This window comes from Heterodontus francisci, chromosome 14, assembly GCF_036365525.1.
Source record: "Heterodontus francisci isolate sHetFra1 chromosome 14, sHetFra1.hap1, whole genome shotgun sequence".
NCBI classification, from domain to species: Eukaryota; Metazoa; Chordata; class Chondrichthyes; order Heterodontiformes; family Heterodontidae; genus Heterodontus; species Heterodontus francisci.
The window spans coordinates 54,524,285-54,536,545 of record NC_090384.1 but is presented as its reverse complement, the minus strand read 5'-3'; the positions used below and the strand labels follow the sequence as shown (position 1 = coordinate 54,536,545).

Sequence of the window (12,261 nt, the reverse complement as noted above, 5' to 3'; positions counted from 1 at the left end):
TCAAAAAAACTGACAGAGGTGAGGCTCCAGAGATCAATTGCACAAGAGTCAAATAGGGGTAAATAAGCTCTTCAATTTAATTGTACATATGTTTTAAGGTTAAAGAAATAAGTTTACAAGAGTTATTATTGTGATCTGCCAAAATAAATCTTTAATTCTCAACAATTCAACTCTTGTGCCATATCATTAATATTTGCTATATCAAAAGTTGTAATGAGAATATTCAGTTCAGTTTGATAAACTCATTTGCTTGACATGAATCTAAAAATTTATACTATTTTCTATCTGAATCCATTATTTAATTTATACTTAATTGGCTGTGCTTTGGGATGCCCTGGGATCAGCAAAGTTTTTCTTTCTTTCTATTTATTAGTTACTGTGAGCAAAATATATTCCCACATTTTATATTTACTATATTGGCAGCTCCATTGCACAGTTACCTCCTTAAATTTATATTTCTACAACCTAATAAACTACAAGTTAAAAAAATTATTTTGTAAACTCCATATGTAAATATTCCTGATATTTTCAACTACATTATATTGACCTAAGAATTCTAATTGACTAATAAAAACATCTCAAAACAAGAAGTAGCTTTATCCAGTAACGGGTAAAAATACTACTTACTGGTGGTACAGGCGTAGTACATCATAAAGATAGTCCTTTTCTGCATCGTTGTCAATCAACACATCCACCTGATAATCAGGGGAAATTACAATTAGATTATTTTACATAACGTATTTGCCACAAAAAAAACAATTAGAATATGGACAAAAGCTGAATTTTTAATAAAATTGTTATATTAACAGCTCTTTTCAATTAATCAGCTGGGTATTTTCTTCAGTGTTTCTGTAGATTGAAAATATAATAAAAGGAGGCTTTATCAAAGTTGAATAGTCTGCCAGATATAAGTTTACAACCTTCCACTAAAAAAAAGCTGCAACTAAACTACTGGTTAATACAGGCTTGAATTTACCATTAATACAATTAAAAGAAGATCTGATAAAATCTCATATACCTGATGATTGCTAAGCTGTTCAACAAACACATTCAGGAACCTCTTGGGCCATTCATTGATGTAGCACATTCCTCCACCAGAATTAGTGTAAAAAAGCACTGACATGTAAAGTGATCAGTCGTTCTGAGCACATAATGTCAGCATCCAAGCAGCAGGTATTGAAGGCTCATAGGCATATTGGTTTCTCTTAGTTATCTGCCACCCAAAGGAGCTGGCTGCTAATAGTCACTAGCCCCCATTAGCTGACAAGAGATTCTCTAAAGCTGGTATCATTTTACAATACATTCTCACTTTAATCACCGAGAAACCAAGGATTAACTTGTTCATTTACAAAATAAATTACATTTTGTATCCTGAATTCTTTAAATGTTAGGATGTAGAAAAGAATATATATATTATATTCGTCATGCTTTCAGATGTTTTAGAGAGCTGACTATTGCAAAATGTTAGTTCTAGGCAGTTCCATAATTATAGCATGATATATTCAGCAGCATATAAAAATATCGAAGTTTTGATTTTATTCAGAATTTTCTTTTGAAAGTTGGTAAAAATATTCAACATTCAAAGACTGCAATGCAACAAAATTATCCTGACAACATGCTTTCTAAACATAGGCCATGTATCTACTTTGAGGAGGACAGTGATAAAACTGCTACATCACATCAGAAGATTTATCATTTACCAACAGCTTTTGAGATAGCTCTCATACCAACAGCACAGAACACAATAATTAACAAATTGTTACATGCTGGTGCCCATTTCCCTCCACCATCAAGTACTGTAGCTCCGAGCATCTGATCTGCTATCAATTTAAAATCTCACTAAAAAAACTCAACAAACAAATCAGACTGATAGGTGTCCTTTGTCATGCTACATTGTAATGTTTTCTTGGTTTCTCAGTTTCCCTAGTGACTACCACCCTGGGTTCCATCCTGCACTGCATTCTCCTAAATCATACCTCCTGTCTCAGCAGGTACTACATACCCTTCATGATCACCATTTTCTTCTGGGTAGCTGAACCAACACTAATATAAGAACATAGAATATTTAGATGTTGACCAATTAAGTGACAAATCTGCATGTTTTAAAATCTATGTCAATGCATGTAAGCCACAGTTCAGTTTCCACGTTTATTGAACTTAAATATTATTTTCTTACCACCCACTCTGCACTAGTATCAAAAAAAAAGACTTGCATTTATATAACGCCTTTCAGGACCACTGGACGTTTCAAAGTGCTTTACAGTCAATGAAGTACTTTTTTTAAAAAAAAAGTGCGGTCATTGTTGTAATGCAGGAATCAGACAATAATGAAAAAATGGTTACAAATCTAAATCACATACTTCTTTACACCTCCATTCCTTCCATAAATGAAGTAATATTATGTGGAACTGTAACAAAAATGTACTTTTTATCTACAGCCAGTTTTAAATTGCATTGTTTATTGCTGGAACCAGATTGAGGGTAGCTAACAACCCAGAATCACAGACACTTTCTTAAAATAAAACATAATTGCCTAGTTCCAAGTGAGTTGGCTGTGTTCATCTTTAGAGGTGCGAATTAAAAAAGCTACATCTTTCAATGGCAAATATCTTACGAAATTGTCAAAGATTGACAAAGTATTTAGACCAGAGGAGGGATATAGGCTTTTATCGCAGTATGTCTTAAACAGAATCATGCCACGACACCTTGGCAGAGATCAAAGAATCAGCCTGGAATTGTGGGTTTGATTGACAATGTATCTATTATCTTTGTGAAAGGGATAGGATGATTGACTGGCCGTGGTCCTGTTTCAAGGAAAGCACAGGGTCAGAGTTCTCCTATTACTGGTTATATTGAGCCATGTGTTGTTCAACAAGCAGCTTACACTCAGCACTTGAACTCCATAAATGCACCCTCGGGCTTGGTGTTTTTAAAGCTTAGTCAGCAGTAGGAGTAGCTGACATATCTTCCAAATAGTAGTCAGTTCTCCAGGGCAAGAAATGAATCTATAATTTTAGGTCTATGTTGAGAGAGAAAGCGAGTGGTATTATCTTACTAGTTCATCTTCTGTATTATTGGAGACAGAGTCAAGAATAAGTGCAAATTTCAGAAGCAACAACAATCTGTATTTATATAGTGCCTTTAACATAGCGAAATATCCCAAGATGCTTCACAGGAGCATTATCAAACAGAATGCAACACTAGCACACATAAGGAGATATTAGGGCAGGTGACCAAAAGCTTGTTCAAAGAGTGAGATTTTAAGGAGTGACTTAAAGGAGGAAAGAGAGATGGAGAGGTGGAAATGTTTAGGGAGGGAATTCTAGGCCTTAGGGCTTTGGCAGCTGAAAGAATGGCTGCCAAATGTAAAGCAATTAAAATTGGGGATGCTCAAGAGGCCAGTGTTGGAAGAACGCAGAAATCTCAGTGTTTTAGGGCTAGGTAGAGACGAGGCAGGGGCGAGGACTTGGAGCGATTTAAAAAAAAAGGATGAGAATTTTAAAAGAAAGGCATTGCTTAACCGGGGGCAAATGCAGGTCATTGAGCATAGAGGGTGATAGGTGAACAGAAATTGGCGAGAGTTAGGACACAGGAAGCAGAGTTTTGAATGACCTCACGTTTATGGAAGATAAAGAGTGGGAGACTGGCCGCAAGTACTTTGGAATAGTCAAGTCCAGATGTCACAAAGGCACGGAAGAAGATTTCAGCAACAGATAAGGTGAAGCAAGAGTTGAGTCAAGCAATGTCACTGAGGTAGAAACAGGCTTAGTGATGGCGCGAGTATGTGGTAGAAAGCTCATCTTGGGGTCAAATAAGACACTGAGGTTGCAAACAGTCTGGTTCAGCCTCAGGCAGTTGCCCGGGAGAGAAATGGAATTGATGGCTAGGGAATGGAGTTCATGGAGGGGAACAAAGACAATGGCTTTGGTCTTCCCAAGATTTAGTTGGTGGAAATTTCTGCTCATACTGTGGGTGTCAGACAAGCAGTCTGACAATTTTGGCATTAGAGTGTTGAGAGAGTTGGTGGTATGGCTGAGCTGGGTATCGGTGACATGCATGTGAACATGTTAGGTGTGCTTTCGGATGATGTTGCCAAGGGGCAGCATGGTAGATGAGAAATATGAGGGGGCCAGGGATATGTCAGAGAGACACCAGAGGTAACGGTGAGGGAATGGGAAGTGAAGCCATTGTGGGTGATTCTCTGGATATGACTGGATAGATAAGAATGGAACCCAGCAAATGTGGTCCCACCCACCTGGAGGGGTGTTGGAGAAGGATGGTATGGTCAACCATGTCAAAGACTGCAGACAGGTAGAGAAGGACGAGGAGGGAAAGTTTACCTTTGTCGCAGTTATATAGGATGTAATTTGTGACTTTGATAAGAACCGTGTCAGTACCGTGGAGGGGTGGAAACCTGATTGGAGGGCTTCAAACATAGACCAGGATTTTATGGCTCTGAAGCGTCATTGGAGGTGGTGCTGGGCAAGTGTAAAATTGCTTTGGCTGGTGTAGGGATGAACCTCCTCCTATGTCATCACACCGGGTCCACATTTTACCCAGTGGCGGACATTTTATTCATTCATTCACGGGAAGTGGGCATCGCTGGCTAGGCCAGTGAGAAGATGGTGGTGAGCTGCCTTCCTGAACCGCTGCAGTCCATGTGGGGTAGGTACACCAACAGCGCTGTTAGGAAGGGAGTTCCAAGATTTTGAGCCAGCGACAGCGAACGGCGATTTAGTTCCAAGTCAGATGCTGTGTAGCTTGGAGGGGAACTTGCAGGTGGTGATGTTCCCATCCATTTGCTGCCCATGTCCTTCTATGTGGTAGAGGTCATGGGTTTGGAAGGTGCTGTCTAAGGAGATTGGTACGTTGCTGCAGTACATCTTGTAGATGGTACACACTGCTGCCACTGTGCGTTGGTGGTGGAGGGAGTGAAAGTTTGTGGATGGGATGCCAATCAAGCGGGCCACTTTGTCCTGGATGGTGTCAAGCTTCTTGAGTGTTTTTGGAGTTACACCCATCCAGGCAAGTGGAGAGTATGCCATCACACTCCTGACTTGTGCCTTGTAGATGGACAGGCTTTTGGAAGTCAGGTGGTGAGTTACTCGCTGCAGGATTCCTAGCCTCTAACCTGCTCATGTAGCCACGATATTTATATGGCTATTCCAGTTCAGTTTCTGGTCAATGGTAACCACCAAGATGTTGATAGTGGGAGATTCAGCTATCATAATGTCATTGAATGTCAAGGGGAGATGGTTAGATTCTGTCTTAGTTTAGTTTAGAGATACAGCACTGAAACAGGCCCTTCGGCCCACCGAGTCTGTGCCTACCATCAACCACCCATTTATGCTAATCCTATATTCCTAACACATCCCCACCCGTCCCTATATTCCCCTACCACCTACCTATACTAGGGGCAATTTATAATGGCCAATTCACCTATCAACCTGCAAGTCTTTTGGTGGTGGGAGGAAACAGGAGCACCCGGCGAAAACCCACGCAGACACAGGAAGAACTTGCAAACTCCACACAGGCAGTACCCAGAATTGAACCCGGGTCGCTGGAGCTGTGAGGCTGCGGTGCTAACCACTGCGTCACTGTGCCGCCCGTCTTGTTGAAGATGATCATTGCCTGGCACTTGTGTGGCATGAATGTTACTTGCCACTTATAAGCCCAAGCCTGGATATTGTCCAGGTCTTGCTGCATTTCTACACGGACTGCTTCAGTATCTGAGGAGTCGCGAATGGCACTGAACATTGTGCAATCGGCATACATCCCCACTTCTGACCTTATGATTGAAGGAGGATCATTGATGAAGCAGCTGAAGATGGTTGGGCCTAGGACACTACCCTGAGGAACTCCTGTAGTGATGTCCTGGAGCTCAGATGATTGACCGCCAACAACCACAATCATCTTCCTTTCCGCTAGGTATGACTCCAACCAGCAGAGAGTTTTCCCCGATTCCCATTGACTCCAGTTTTGCTAGGGCTCCTTAATGCCATACTTGGTCAAATGCTGCCTTGATGTCAAGGGCTGTCACTCTCACTTCACCTCGAGTTCAGCTCTTTTGTCCACGTTTGAACCAAGGCTGTAATGAGGTCAGGAGCTGAGCGGCCCTGGCAGAACCTAAACTGTGCGTCACTGAGCAGGTTATTGCTAAGCAATTGCTTAGCACTTGATAGCCATGTCGATGACACCTTCCATCACTTCACTGATGATTGAGAGGAGACTGATGGAGTGGTAATTGGCCGGGTTGGATTTGTCCTGCTTTTTGTGTACAGGACAAACTTGGGCAATTTTCCACAGTGCTGGGTAGATGCCAGTGTTGTAGCTGTAATGGAACAGTTGGGTTAGGGGTGTAGCAAGTTCTGGAGCACAGGTCTTCTGTACTACTGCCGGAATGTTGTCAGGGCCCATAGCCTTTATAGTATCCAGTGCCTTCCGTCGTTTCTTGCTGTCATGCAGAGTGAATTGAACTGGTTGAAGACTGGCATCTGTGACGCTGGGGATTTCAGGAGGAGGTCAAGATGGATCATCAACTCGACACGTTAAGTCAAGTGAGAATGGTGCGCACTTTTTCAAAGCCAAGTTAAGACTGTTGAATGGCATTTTACGTGCCTGTTCAGACTTTACGATGTGTGCACAGGGGCCAGCAGTTATTGAAGGGCAGCAACGGTTATTGTTGCATTCAGCAGCCATGGGGTCAGGGACAGCACTTTCACAGGAAATCTGCGCAGTGCGGCCGGAGCATTTAGCGTAGACGAGGGGAAGCTGAAGAGCCAGCGATCTGGGGTTGAGCCTCCATCGTGACATCAAGCTCCTTGTATGGAGGACAATTGAGAAGGGGATGAGAGAGGGATGGGGTGGGCGGTGTTGAGGAAGCAACTTGCAGAATGGCCCTTCAGACCGGCAGTGCCCAAGTGCCATGAACAGCATCATTCAGGTCGTGGATCCTCCAGTAATGAGAACCTGAGAGGGAGGGAGTTATGTCGCTCAGATCCAGTCAGCAGCAACCTCATAGCCACCTAAAGGGCAACCTTGCGAAGGGGAAGTGGCAGAAGGCCACACTGGTGACCGATTTGCCCTCTCCCAATGGCAGTTCCACACTGCTGGCTAGATATTTCTAAGGCTGCTGCAAAGTTGGTCACATGTTGGTGGGCAAGCAGGTTTGATGCAGCGTTCCAGTGCTGATGGCCCTTAAAAGATGGTGCCAGAACATCAAACTGCACCAGATGATGACATGGCCAATGCCTCAGACCCCGCCTGCTGGACTTCATATTGACCGGCCAGCTCAAAATTGTTCCGCGAACGGGGATCGCAGCAGGTGCACCAGCGCAGCCTTCTTCCGGTCCCACCTTCCCCTCCCTGTTGGGTCACATAAAATCCCAGCCATACAGTTCCAGGAAAGATGGGCACACATTTGGAGGCAACAACACCTTCAAGGACTTTGGATTGAAAGGGGGGTGGGGGTGGAGGCTTGCTACCCGACCCGAACCCAACAGGACCCTACGACATATTTCAGATTCGGGTCGGGACCGAGTCCAGGTCCAGTCAAGTCGGGCTGGACACACAAGGTAAGTGTTCTGCTAGTAAGTATTGAAATTTTTTTTAAAATTACCTGAGCTGGGAGTCTGGGATGAAACTGAGTCTGCGCAGTGAGCGAGTTTGATGTCATCGCGCATGTGCTGCAGCTTCATCCAGCTTCCCAATTGGAAGGTAAGTGAAGGGATGGTCGGGTCGGACTCGGGCCAGGTCAAGTGGGGGCGGGTTTGGGGTGAAATTGGAGGGACTCGGGCCAGGGTCCGCTGTCGATCGTTCAGGTTTGGGTCGGGTTGGGTTCTTTTTCCCAACCTGAACAGACCTACAGACCTTCTGCAGGGTGGGGGGTGGTGGTGATGTTGAAGATGGAGCAGTAGTTTGCAAGGACAGAGGGTTTTTGAAGAGAGAGAGGTAATGACGGCAATTTTGAAGGAGAGGACGACAGTCCCTGAGGAGAGAAAACGGTGAACACTATCAGCTAACATGAGAGCTAGGAAGGGAAGTTAGGTGGTCAGCAAGTGGTGGGAAGAGGGTTGAAGGTGCAGGAGGTAGGTCTCATGGGAAACATGAGCTCAGAGAGGGCATGAGTGGAGATAGCAGAGAAATCAAAGAAAGCTATAAGGTCAACTCTAGGGCCGGGTTAACCTCAAAGGAAGTTTGGCTTGGCAGGCTAGGGGAAGGGAGCGAAGTGGCAGAGGTTAACTGAGAGGAGTTAACTGAACTAGGGTATACAAACATAATTCAATCTCCATCTTAAAGTTATAGGCCATGATATTAACTCCCCACAACAAGCAGAAGTGGGTTGCGGGGAGGTTAAAATGTGCAATCGGCATAACCCAACCCCAACATACTGTGCATACACCTACTGTTGTGTTTATGGCACCAGATATTGGGGCGTCCAAGTGTCGCATAGTGAAGAAGTGTGATGCTTGTTAACATATTTGAAATCGGGCTAATATCATGCAATTGTTTGCCAAAATTGAAATTAATTGGTGCTGCACTAGTTTCCTGGAGATCAGGAAACTCAGCAGTAGAATGGAGGTGGGAGCTGCCAACTCCCCATGGTAAGTGGCTTTTTCAGCACTCAGGTGGGCCAGGAGGAGCTCTCTCTCCAGCCCTCCACATCAGGGGCCACCCCCACCAGCTCACTGGTCTTGGGCTTCCTCCCCTGCTCACCAAAGATTTCCTGGTCACGGGCATCTTCCTCCCCACCTGCAGCCCTTCCATTTGTGGGCCTTCTCCCCCCAGCCTTCCTGGCCACTGTCCACTTGGTCAGCTGCCAGATTGGAGTTGGATCTACAAGATGTAAATGTGGCCCTGCCGTTAAGATCAGCAGTGCCTCTGTGTCCCCAGTCTTCCTGGGTTTTGGACTCACATTCACCATTCCAATAAATATCAAGGCCATATTTTCTGTCTTTATTTTTACAAATGTCCATTACAAACTTGTATGTCCACATTGATAATGGAAATTGCCTACATTGACGGTTCATATTGTAATTACCCTCTCCCATTAGTGGTAGGACCTTCACCAGTGGAAGAAGGCAATTACATTGTGAACAGTTTACAAAGACAATTTCCATTATAAATGCAGACATAAGAACTTATAGTGGAAGAAAAATACACAAATGTAATATGTTTGATATCATACTACTGGATCCCCCATGCTTTAGGCATGGAAAGTGAGGACACAGATTTTACAACATATAAATTGATTATTTAATTGGGTTCATAATTAATATTCATTGACCTGTATTATATTACCCAGAGCATTTGCAACTATCTACAGCCAGAAGCACCAAGTGAATGATCCACCTTGCCCTCCTTCTGAGGTCCCCAGCATCACAGAAGCCAGTCTTCAGACAATTCAATTAATTCCGTATGATAATCAAGAAACAGCTAAGTGCACTGGCTACAGCAAAGGCTGTGGACCGCAACAACATCCCTGCTATTGTGCTGAAGACTTATGTTTCAGAACCAGCTGCATCTCTAGTGAAGTTGTTCCAGTACACCTACAACATTGTCAGGTAGTTGCCAATATGGAAATTTGCCAAGTTATGTCCTGTCAACAAAAACAGGGCAAATCCAATGCGTCCAATTACCGCCCCATCGGTCAACTCTCAATAATCAGCAAAGCTAGGGAAGGTGCCATTGATAGTGCTATCAAGCAACAACTACTTACCAATAACCTGCTCACCGGCGCTCAGTTTGGATTCTGCCAGGACCACAGCTCTAGACTTCATTCCAGCCTTGGTCCAAATATGGACAAAAGAGCTGAATTTCAGAGGTTAAGTAAGACTGCCCTTGATATTAAAGCACCATTTGACCAAGTGTGTCATCAAAGAGGCCCAGTAAAATTGAAGTCAATGGGAATCGAGGAAAACTCTCCAAAGGCTGGATTCATACCTAGAACAAAGGAAAATGGTTGTGGTTGTTGGAGGCCACTCATCTCAGCCCCAGGACATTGTTACAGGAGTTCCTCAGGGAAGTTTCCTAGGCCCAATCATCTTAAACTGCTTCATCAATGACATTCCCTCCTCATAAGACCAGAAGTGGGGATGTTTGTTGATGATTGCACAGTGTTCAGTTCCATTCGCAGCTCCTCAGATACTGAACCAGCCTATACCTGCAGGCAACAAGACCTGGACAACATTCAAGCTTGGTTGATAAGTGACAAATCACATTCATGCCACACAAGTGCCAGGTAATGACCATCTCCAACAAGACAGAGTCTAACCACCTCCCCTTGACATTCAATAGCATTGCCATTGCCAAATCCCCCACTATCATCCAGGATTCACCACTGACCAGAAATTTAATTGGACCAGCCATATAAATACTGTGGCTACAACAGTAGTTCAGAGACTGGGAATTCTGCAGCAAGTGACTTACCTCCCGACTTCCCAAAGCCTGTCTACCGTCTATAAGGCACAAGTCAGGAGTGTGATGGAATATTCTTGACTTTCCTGGATGAGTGCAGCTCCAATAACACTCAAGGAGCTCGAAACCATCTACGACAAAGCAGTCTGCTTGATCAGCACCCAATTCACCACCTTACACATTCATTCCACAACTATGGGTGGACCGTGGCTGCAGTATGTACCATCTATAAGATGCACTGCAGCAACTCACTAAGCCTTTTTTGACAGCACGTCTCAAACCCCCAACCTCTACCCCAAGAAGTACAAGGGCAGCAGGCACACAGGAACACCACCACCTGCAATTTCCCCTCCAAGTCGCACACCATCTGACTTGGAAATATATTGCCCTTCCTTCAGCATCACTGGGTAAAAATCCTGGACCTCGGTTATTATCCTCTACTCAAAGGCAATTTAGGATGACTAATAAATGCTGGCCTTGCCAGCGACAACTGCATTCTAGGAATGAATAATTAAAAAAAATATGGGTTAGGTGATGCATTACCTGAGATATTAGCCATTAGTTAAAAGAATACATTGCAGGATGGAACTCAAGGTAGTGGACAATGGGGAGATTAGACTAACTTCTCCAATGCACAGTATAATTCAGAACACTGCATTTCATACCACAAAGTCGTTTTACTCCACCCATGTAAATACAAATATATTGTAAGTGCTGCTTTCTATCACTGTGGCTGCCTCTGGTAGCTTTCTGTGATGTACTTTTCAGTTCCCACATGAAAACGATTTGACTGAAAGTACTAGCTTAGTCAATGGGTGTATCAATTTATCTCATACTAAACTGTACTGACCAGCAAGATCCTAAATTCAGTACCTGGCCTGTGCTGAGTTTACGGTCAGCCTGGGCAGTGGCACGGCCTAAAACTCGCCACCATGTCTCAACGCTAAAGAGAAGATTCGGCAGAGGTTTTGCTCCTAATCAATATCCATTGAGCCTTGCTGGATTGTATCAGTGTGTGCCCTTCAGCTGAGGGCAAGATCATTCCTGTGTAGTCTCTCACAAACAATAACACTTAAGCGAGATACTTCTGGAATTGTATCCAAGCACGAATTAGCTACATTACAGAATGGGAGAGAGAAAGAAAAAAAATGAAGAAATGAATCGTCACTGCCTCAGAGAATTGAGAGTCAAAGGGCCTAATTTTAACTCTGCGCAAGTAGGTGGGTTTTGAATGGGTTAAAATCAGGCCCAAAAGGTCTGTCAGATATTAAGTAAGTTACAATTTCTCAAAAATGGTTTGCTATTCCTTAGGAGATGCCTCTATAAATTAAGACACGAGGTCAATTTTAACTCCAAGCAGAAAGCTGGCAAAAGTGGACAACAATTCAGCATGGAAATCTACATCAGAAGCCAGATGGATGCTAACTGGCACATTTGAATGCCAGGTACTCAACTGTTTGGGTGGAAAGCTGGAGCTGACCAGTAGTGGAGTGGAGGATGTGTGAAATAAAGATCAAGCAGCATTATACATCCAGGGAGATTGTTTCGTGGATTTCACAGCTGGTTATGCTGCAGGGCACAGGACAGAAAGGCCTGAACTTGAGCACTCATGATCCTCTTGGCCCCACTAAAGATATTTTATTTCAAATTCCTCACTGCCTTCTCGACAGGTTAACCTGGCAAGCGGCCACTATAAAGTAGCCTATGCAGAATCAGGTTAAAACACCATCAGGATCCCATGTACATCATGGACCCTGATTTGCATTTATTAATGAGGCTCCCACCTACCAACAAAACCAGTGGTGCTCAAATGGGGAATGGCAAGAGTAGTGCTGGAGCTCTATT

At 43.8% G+C, this 12,261-nt stretch overlaps 1 protein-coding gene across 6 annotated transcripts in view; it reads right to left on the bottom strand.

Annotated features, from left to right (window-relative positions):
- Nucleotides 1-12,261, bottom strand: part of ush1c (Usher syndrome 1C) — a 309,503-nt gene that overhangs the window by 265,238 nt on the left and 32,004 nt on the right. For all 6 annotated transcript variants that reach the window (XM_068046233.1, XM_068046236.1, XM_068046237.1 and 3 more), the window contains exon 2: nucleotides 628-695. In XM_068046233.1, coding sequence (XP_067902334.1) covers nucleotides 628-695 — 68 coding nt within the window. The remainder of the gene's footprint in view (nucleotides 1-627; nucleotides 696-12,261) is intronic.